Raw genomic sequence first — 10,251 nt, 5'->3', positions numbered from 1 at the left:
TTTTACTAGGTGGTATTTATGTAAAATAAAAAGACAATTCAAACCATGGAATTGATCCATGGAATTTGTTTAATTAATGAACAAAATATAGGTAAATTTTAGGAGTTTTGTTTTATATTTGTTGACAGTGTGGTGTATTTATTTTTATGACCATAAAAATCTCCATTGTTTTTGATGATGGAAATATTGTAGGAAGTCATTTGGTTCAAGGGAACAATATTTTTTGTAATAAAATGAATTTTGTCTTAAAGTCATGATTTAAAAAATTTTAAAGTCATTTAGATTATTTTTCAATGGCATCCATTTTTCTGTCAATACGAATAGGAAGAGCATCAACCATATTATATGTTGTATGTTTATATTGATAAATTTTATGATAAGTAATGTTTGAAGATTTATCTTAGCAACCAAGAAAGGTAGAAAAAAAAAGTACAACATATGTTCTTATATATGTCTATGTATATTAGCGAAAAATTTAGTAATTAATTGATTCTAGTCTACAAAATAATTGATCTATCAACCATACTGTGAACTAAAAATTGTCACACTAAAAACCTTGTGAATTTGTTCGTTTGTCACCTCATAGATATTTAAAATTTTTAAATATAATTCAAAATCGTAACCATTTAAGTCGATTTTATTGGTTAGTTTAACTTTCAGAATAATTTATAAACATGAAAAATGTGCATAATTTAAAGACAAATGTTTGCAATTAACATGTATATATATGTATATATCTACATATACATATATATGTCTGTATATGCAGCTAAATATATAAGTTAAAATATTTGTATTAAGCACACATTTAAAAAAGTGTCGCTTTTGAAAAAGATTTAAATCTATTTATTAATAATGATAAAGATATTATTAAAGCTGTTATTTTTAACATCAGATTGTTATTTATTAATTGCAATCAATTTTTAAATTGACATAATATATTTTTATTACATGTATACAGTAATATACAGCAAGGAGTGTTTTAACTTAATTGTAAATTATTACTTTTAGAGTTGGGTATTTGCTACTCAAACCTATATCCTTGTTATATTGCGCATTCGAAAAATTTCTTTACTATGAATGTCATGTTATAGAAAGTAAAATGATTGTTAAGAGAAAAAGAATGAAACTGATATATTGGAACGTGATTGAACTCAATTTACATTTTTTATATACGCTCTCACGATATTACATAACTAATGTAATTCTGTTTCTCTTTCAACAGTACAATTATTTATCAATCTATTAGTCAAATGTATATGTTAGAAATACTATTAATGATCAGCGATTCATAAAATATTGTTTTCCGCGAAAATTGTGTTTTATACGCATTGGTAATCTTAAAATTAAGTGTTATCAAATAGTAATCGAGACGTTGAAATGTAACTTATATGGAATCGCAAAGTATTATTTTGTAATAGCAATAATTATATAGATGTAAAAATAATTAATGAATTTTTAATTCTTAATTCTATCTCATGTTGTAATATTTGTGAAATTTATAAACGATAGAAAACGGTTCAAAAGTTTTTAAGTGTAGTTGTGTCCATCTGCGTGTATACTTTTCCGAGAATTGTGATATTCTTGAAGAATTTGTAAATTTGAATGTTATTATTAATTTATGAACGCTATAAATTGGCTACTGTAATTAGTTTGTATATATGTATGACTGCGCACGCGCGACTTGTAGATAACGTTTACATACAGCTATAAGATATATGTGAAGATATACATTCTGAAATTAAATCTGTACAACTTGTATATTAAAAAGGAATTGAATTTATTAAGAATTTTATCGAGTCAGGGGATAAAAGAATAAAAATGGTTTAATTATACGTTTTGTACTTCATTAATACATACAAAATATTTGAAACAAATTACGATAATATTACCAAGTAATCAAATTGAAAAATTTCATACACGTAGAAAAAGAATTTAGTTTTTCTACTTATAAATATTTGATGTACGTAGGTAGATAATTTGTTCGCTGAAAAGATGTAAACATCGTAAACGTAAACGTAAACCAATGGTCACGTCATCAAAATCCTATTGGTCTGTTGAGTCAGCATGTCATATGTTATTCTCGCCAGGCATGTATCAATTTGTGTAGGAAGGGGTACCCTTGAGATTATGGCAAAGTATTATCATGTGCAGAATGCAAGCTGAAATACGCAGGATTGAAATACAAAAATTCATCAGACACGATTAAAGCTCCAATGGAAAGCTTTTATTAAAAAATTGTTACAACTATTAGAGACTTCAAAGGAATTAACAATATCTGATGGCATTTCTCGTTATTTTTTTATGTGCTATCTTTTGTTTTCTTTTGTTAATATAAAATTGTAAAATGATTTATTATTCTTTATATATATAAATTATATTATGTTTGTATTTATTTGGGGCAGAACTCCACTGTTGTGTCGGCCCTGTCGCAGTCACGTGATTTTGTTTATCTCGTTTCCATCTTTACAGTGAACAGAGTGTAGAAGATACGATTTGTAACTAATGCAATAATGAAAATATAACAAAATTCATAAGAGGAAAATCGTTTGTATTATAGATACATTTCAAAATTATTTTTTGCTATTGTCTATGTTGTTTTTAAAGAATACGTTGTAAAACAACATTTCACTATAGCTTAATAATTACGTCGCTAGATGGGTGTCTATTCCTGCTACGTGTGTCTTTATGTAGACGTTTGACCATCTGTTTCTATAATCAATCCTTCAAACTGAGCATTTCGATTGGAGAATCACGATCATCCATTCTTACTATTCCCGTATCGAAAATTTTCCAAGTTGACATTGAATGGCGACTGAACAAAGTAATTTGTTTGATCTTACTAATGCAACGTTTAGTAAGAAAAATGACAATGTATGTGCAATCTACGTAATCTAAAGAGAAAACTAATTGTATGTGGTGCATAATTATGTGACTGAATGTGAAAAATTGCAGCATAAAAAAATGTTCCACCACGAATATGAGAAGCGGCTGTTGAAGTCGAGCAACGAGAGCCATACGAATAATCTGGCAGGTCCCGGATTACATTCATCAGCATATTTCTCGCCGACTAAAATGATGAATAATAGTTTCGATCGATTTATACCAACAAGATCCGGTAATAATTGGCAAACAACTTTTTCAATGATATCTGAAAACAATCGAAACGGCATGGTTACAAAAAAAGCTCGCGAAAATGGAGAAGGTAGCCGTGACGGTATTGCTTATTCATGCCTTCTGAAGAATGAACTGCTCGGAGCAAGCATAGAAGATGTAAAAGGACAGTGTGAAGAGCGAAGAGTACTATCACCATTGGTTACCAAGAATCTCTTCAAGTATACAACACCTACGAAAGATCATACACTACTTGATCAAAGTTCACCATATTCTTTGTCACCGTTGAGTGCCAAAAGTCAAAAAATTCTAAGGTCACCAAGGAAAGCAACAAGAAAGATTTCAAGAATACCGTTCAAAGTACTCGATGCACCAGAATTACAGGATGACTTTTATTTAAATCTTGTCGATTGGTCTTCACAAAATGTTCTTAGTGTTGGGTTGGGTAGCTGTGTCTACTTATGGTCTGCTTGCACCAGCCAAGTGACCAGACTATGTGATTTATCCAGTGATGGCAACAGTGTAACATCAGTTGCTTGGAATGAAAGAGGAAACTTAGTTGCAGTCGGGACACATCTAGGCTATATTCAAGTGTGGGATGTAGCTGTGAGTAAACAAGTAAGCAAGCTACAAGGACATAGCGCGAGAGTTGGAGCATTAGCTTGGAATGGGGAAGTTTTATCATCTGGTAGCAGAGATAGGTTAATATTGCAAAGAGATGTTAGAACTCCTTGTGTTGTCAGTGAAAGACGTTTAGGAGCTCATAGACAGGAAGTTTGTGGACTTAAATGGTCTCCAGATAATCAATATTTAGCTTCTGGTGGTAATGACAATCGTCTTTATGTGTGGAACTTACATTCCCTTTCACCGATACAAACTTATACAGAACATTTGGCAGCTGTTAAAGCTATTGCATGGTCTCCGCATCACCATGGTCTTTTGGCCTCTGGTGGTGGTACAGCAGATAGATGTATCAGATTTTGGAACACATTGACTGGTCAACCAATGCAATGCGTTGACACCGGTTCCCAAGTTTGTAATTTAGCATGGAGTAAGCATAGTTCAGAACTAGTCAGTACACATGGCTATTCTCAAAATCAAATTTTGGTTTGGAAGTATCCAAGTTTAACACAAGTTGCGAAATTAACAGGACATTCTTATAGGGTTTTATATTTAGCCATGTCACCAGATGGTGAAGCTATTGTAACTGGTGCTGGTGATGAAACTTTGCGTTTTTGGAATGTGTTCAGTAAAACACACAGTCAAAAAGAAAATAAGTCTGTACTGAATCTCTTTACTAGTATTCGATAGATTCATATAAAAAAAAATAATTAATTTCATGTATAATATATACATACACACACGCGTGCGCGCATGTGTGCAAACACAAAATTGCACGAATATAGTATTCTAAAAAATTATAATGTGTACAACATAGCTATAATAATTTACAAATAAGAATAGATTGTTGACACATGTAGATTAAGTTTATACATGCACAGCTTACAATTAATGGAATCTTATGTGCAATAAGTTACTACTTGTAGAAATCAAATATGCCCTTATAAGGAAATCTAAAGGCAATGTCATTTTTATATATTTTTTATATAAATATTTTTATATACAATGCATTAAAATTTCTTAAATAATTATAAAACTTAATAGAGTGTCTGATCAATGCAGTATCTATTTCTTATATGAAACATATATCTTTTTATATTTTATTTTATTTTTTTTAATATATCATATTATTTCAATTATAAAATTTACTGATTTCACATTTGTATTTTCTTTATTGCAACAAAATTTAAAATATATTGCATATTCAATAGATTACTTTAACATACTATTTATCACAACATTTCATTCAAAGAAAAGTCTAAGATTACATAAAATTTCAAAAAAATATATTGGCATTACATATTAATGTTATTTTGATGTGCAAAACACAATGCTGCATATAGGCTGCTTTGGAGTATCTTTCACTCTGTCTCCAATCACTATATTCATCTAGCTAATGCTATTTATGTATGTAGGTGCCATATAAAAATACAATACAGTGTATTCTGATGTGCAAAGCCACATAAAAGGATTCACTCATAGATGTCACTAATATGATTCCTTTCAAGGGCGTATTATTATATTTCTGTAAGACTTGGAAACATTTAGTCCTTAACCATTTGTAGGTTCATTAAATTTTGAAATGATTATACAAATCCACAAAGACTACTTCTTTAAGTCTTGCAATCTTATTAAAATTAATCATATATATCATGTATATGAAAAAAAGGTTGCTTACAAATCGAAATACTTTCTTATTAATGATTTGTTACTTAATATTTTGCAATAAGCAAAATGTACAAACAACTTGAAATATGACATAAAATAAATTCACTTATTTATATAGAAACAAAAATAATATATTGAAATATTTACCTATATGTTTTAAAAGAAATTTAAAAACATTTAATTAAAATACTATAAAGATTCTAGTGAGTTAGAATCTAAAATTTATATTGTATAATTTTCAAAGATATGTATAATCTATTTTCCAAAACTTTAAGAGATAGTTTGAAACATATGTAGAAGAAATAAATATATCCTGTAATTAGACAGTGAGTTTTTATAAGCGAGTTATGCTACATGATATAATTATGTATTATATTTCATATAATAGTATATACGAAATTAATGCACGTAATATGAGCAATTCTAAATACTATTAATACCTTCTTTTTAGATGTTACTATGACAGATTTACATTTTAATGTCATAATAATATTGAAATAGAAGATATGAATAGTTATAACTAATATTCTATAGAAAATCACTGTAGAAGTAAAAAGTTTAGCTAAAGTCTATGTTTGGACTAATTGCACTTAGTTTGTAGAACTAAGTTTAATATATATTATAAAGTGCACCATTGTACATTTCTATGTTGCATCTGTTACACTTTTAGGTATATTTTAACAATATCTATGGTATTTGATTAATATTGATCATTGTGAACATATTAAAATTCTACATTTATGATTTTCATAGAATGCAATATGTTAAAGTATATCTCTGAAGTTTTGAAAAGTACTATTATTGTACTAATATTTAAAAAATGCACAATATCAATAAGACTGCTTTGTTATATTGATACACACTAATAATTCTGAATTATAAAAGATATGAGTCATTTTTGTTATAGTAATGTAGAGCCAAATTTTTGTATTTCATAGTATTTAAGAATTACATTTCACCATAGAAAAAATATTGATAAAAGTTTATATGCTCGTTTTAATTGTTTTTAAATTTGCATATATTACTCTCAAAAAAATTAATCCATAGACAGACTATAAAGCACAGAAAAAATTGTTTACGTGCCATTTGGTTTTAAATGTAAAATAAAAAAAAATTTAATATTGATATTGAATGCAATATAAAAATTTGGATTATTCTTTTGTTTCTTTTATATGAATTTAAATTTCTAAAAGAAAGTGGCTCAACAAAATCTTTATAAGTATTCATATGTGTATGTGTATATATATGTATTGTATATGAAAGTAACTATATATGTATATACATACATATATAGAAAATATATATCGGTGTATACAAATAAATATTTTATTATGCATACTAAAAAATATATAGAAGTAAAACCTTCCCAACAAATTCTTATTTCAAATTCGGAAATAAACGAATAACTTCATAATTTTGTTTATTTAAAATTTAATAAGAAATTGTTTTCATATTCACATTCATAATACATGTCCTTTCATTAGATTTGATTTTTCACAATAAAGTAACTAATTTTTTTCTAATTTATGTATTATTTATGTACAATTTATGAAATCAATTTTGTAATAAAATGACCTATGTGTAACTTTCGTGCATGTAGGTTCAAGTCATATATCTGTAACCTTAAGAGAAATCATATTAAGTACAAAGTTTGAAAATTTTGTTTAAATATGTTAAATCAATTAACAAATGTTAAATTTCTAATGTAAACTATTCTAATATTTAGAATTTCCAAAATTTAAACTTAAAATAGTGTGTTTAGATGGCTTTAAATCTAAGTTAGTAAGGCAATATTATAATGATAAATTAGATGTATGTGATCTGAAATAATGTAGCTTGAATTTTAAGGAGAAAGGGATTATTTTCTCAACTGTCTATTAACTAGCAAATTGTATAATAATAATATACTGAAATAATTATCACAAATGTACACTGTAAAACAAAAATGACTCATTGGCTCTCTCTAGGAGTTATTTTTCCTGCTGCTTATCTTACAATATAAATTGTAATATACTGAATTATTAAACTTGTGAAATGTTATTCATATATTTAGGCAATAACTCTTTATTAATTTAGGTGGAATAAATTCTGAGTAAAATGACGTTTTGGAGTATATGGAATTATGTATAGCTATGAAGAATATAATATAATATTCAAACTGATGTAGTTGCAATTTAAAGCTCTGAAATGTAAGTAAAAATATATTTTATAAGAAGTAAATATATCTAATATAGTTGATAGTGCTTTTGATTTATCAAACAATAATTTTATATTCCAATCTTTGTAATATACACTGCCCCAGAGGAATAAGCAGTACCGTAATTATTAAAAATTATAGTTTATTATTCATAACATTCATTGCACTCATATTTTGCTAAATATAAAAACAAGAATACTAGTTAGTGGCAGCGACCGAAATAATTAATCATATATATTCACATTTTTTTAATTTTTTCAGCATACTCATATAATTTGACATAATAATTCAATTACTAATTGTTGATTTCTACGCTAATAATTGATGATATTAAGTTTTTTAAATAAATAAAAATACCGAAAACTGTAGCGCTATCTCTTGACGAACCTCTCAAGTTTGTGGTGAAATAGTTTCCGCCCAGCGTCGCTAAATGTCGCCACAAACATGAAAATATTCAAAACATAAATTCTCTGCATATAAATGTAATTTTATATTTTAACTACCATAATTTAACTACTCATTGTCGATTAGTACACTAATAATTGTCTAATGCCTAGTTTTTTTAATAAATAAAAAAAATACAGGAAAATGTGGCGTCATTTAGTGGTGGAAAGTGGGAACTATTTCACCACAAACTTGGGTGGTTTGCTGAGAGGTGGCGCTACATTTTTCGGTATTTTTATTTATTTAAAAGAACTTGATATCAGTACATATCAATAATTAGATGTTGAATTATGATGGAAAATTACATTATTTAAATTAATTACATTATACTGCTTCGTTAGCATAATCTTTTGATATGGTCGAATACAAAAAAAAATGGTCGAAGGAGTACCCATTTCAACCCTCTCTCTTTTCAGTCTGCTACAGAACATACATATAACTGCATATAACATTTTAGCATCGTGAACTATCATTATCATTTTGCCGTACGCTCTCCGACAGTTTCTGCCAGTTTCTGCTATACATCACTGATACATCACCTGATCACCATCAGCTTTATCGTATATGCGACCAGTCAATAGTACGACTCTTATTATACCTACCGTTTATATTGTAATGCTTAGGCTAAATAACGTCTCCGTCTAGCAGGTTAGTTCTATAAGGTACTTAGATAAGTCTGTATTATTAAATATGTTCCCATTCTATAAACCCGTTGTTCAATTTTGCAAACATGGGCGTGCCGATCGAATTAACGGATTGATCGTCAAATTAATAACTTTCCGTGATTGAATGATAATTATAAAATATCATAGAACATGTTTTTTAAATAGATTTCATTCATATAGCAACTTTAAACAATACAGATAAATTTTAATGGTATTATAATATAATAATAAACATTATTTAACAGAAATAATTAAAACGAGACGCTTTTCTTCCTTTTTAAGAATTTCCTCTTCAATGGTAGATAAGCAAGCGTATTTAACGGATCCTCAATCGTAGCCGCTTCTATTAATGAGTTAGTTCTGTCTTGTCTTGATTTTGAGGGCTGTGGCATGTGCAACTCAATTTCATAATTTGGGACCTTAATAAATTTCATAGTTTTCGGCACTTTTTTCTCTGGAATGACTTCCATATTAGATCCCTTCGTTAATGGCGCATCGTCGTTATTATCTGTATTGTCGAATTTCGTTGCATGCCGTTGAAAAGCAAAATCAGCTGCTTCTAATGTGGTTTTAGCTTTCTCAATTTCGGCATTCAAATCGATCACGTCGAAAATACGATCCTGGAAAAAAGTTTGTAATGGATAGATAATGCGAATACAAACTTGAGATCTGTATGTAATTTCTAAATATTTGAATTTCCAAATCAATTGTCTCGATTAAGTATCCGCGAATTACACTATTATTTACTACGTTTCGTGATGGACTCTACAACCTTCGAAATATTTCAAGCGACGGACAATAATATAAATTCGTATCAATATTTTTAAAAGATGAAAGCTTCATTACTTTCATCTCTGTGTGTACAATATGTTAATACGTTGGGCATGCTTTGAATTTAAGTGCAACCTGCATGTCCCTCCTTTTGCGTCTCAAATCAGCCAAGTCTTCGGCAAAAGCAGCGGCAGAACGTTCTTTGTAACGTCGATGAGTAAGAACAAAGTCATCTTCAAAATTGTCATCAATTCCTCGATCATACATATAATCCAAACCATCAAGGAAATCGTTACGATTTCCCGCAAAATCACGACTACCTAAAAAGATCAGACGTAACTGTCAATTTTGTAAGATGGGCTACGTAGATTTATGTTTTTGCACATTTTTTACTTGCATAGCAGAATTTTATCATTCTTAGGCGCGTATTATACAGAGAATATACATATGTAGTATACACATACATGTATATATTACAAACAGGGCCGGCGTGATCTTTTGCGGGGCCGGGTTCAAAAATGTTGCGGGGCCTGAATTCACATTCAAATCCTGCACTTAAATTTTACAACACAGAATTATTTATTTACAAATGCTGTTACATATCTTTTATAAGATGAATATTAAATAATAATAATTTGATGATTTTTGTCACTCCTTTAAACTGAATCAACATTTTCGTAGACCGCGGGGCCCCCCAAAATACGGGGCCGCGTTTCGGCGAACGCACTGAACCTGGCTTGCGCCGGCCCTGATTACATATGAACAATACAG

The 10,251-nt window shown here is 28.8% G+C and overlaps 1 protein-coding gene across 1 annotated transcript; it reads left to right on the top strand.

Moving 5' to 3' along the window:
- Positions 1-2,582: 2,582 nt before the first annotated feature.
- LOC128891458 (fizzy-related protein homolog) lies at positions 2,583-8,163 on the top strand. Its single transcript, XM_054150955.1, has 2 exons — positions 2,583-2,874; positions 2,956-8,163. Exons 1-2 carry the CDS (start codon positions 2,809-2,811, stop codon positions 4,423-4,425), a joined length of 1,536 nt encoding a protein of 511 aa, XP_054006930.1. The 5' UTR covers positions 2,583-2,808; the 3' UTR covers positions 4,426-8,163.
- The last annotated feature ends 2,088 nt before the right edge of the window (positions 8,164-10,251 follow it).

The sequence above is a fragment of the Hylaeus anthracinus genome, unplaced genomic scaffold (assembly GCF_026225885.1).
Source record: "Hylaeus anthracinus isolate JK02 unplaced genomic scaffold, UHH_iyHylAnth1.0_haploid 12001, whole genome shotgun sequence".
NCBI lineage: Eukaryota > Metazoa > Arthropoda > Insecta > Hymenoptera > Colletidae > Hylaeus > Hylaeus anthracinus.
Note: the sequence above shows the minus strand (reverse complement) of the source record. Positions and strands in the feature narration are given on the sequence as shown.

What these genes read in the sequence shown, in the direction of transcription:
- LOC128891458 (XM_054150955.1), top strand. Translation starts at nt 2,809, where the DNA reads ATGGCGACTGAACAAAGTAATTTGTTTGATCTTACTAATGCAACGTTT. An exon ending in TTAGTAAGAAAAATGACAAT is followed by an intron (nt 2,875 to 2,955) that starts GTATGTGCAATC and finishes GAAAAATTGCAG; the next exon opens with CATAAAAAAATGTTCCACCA.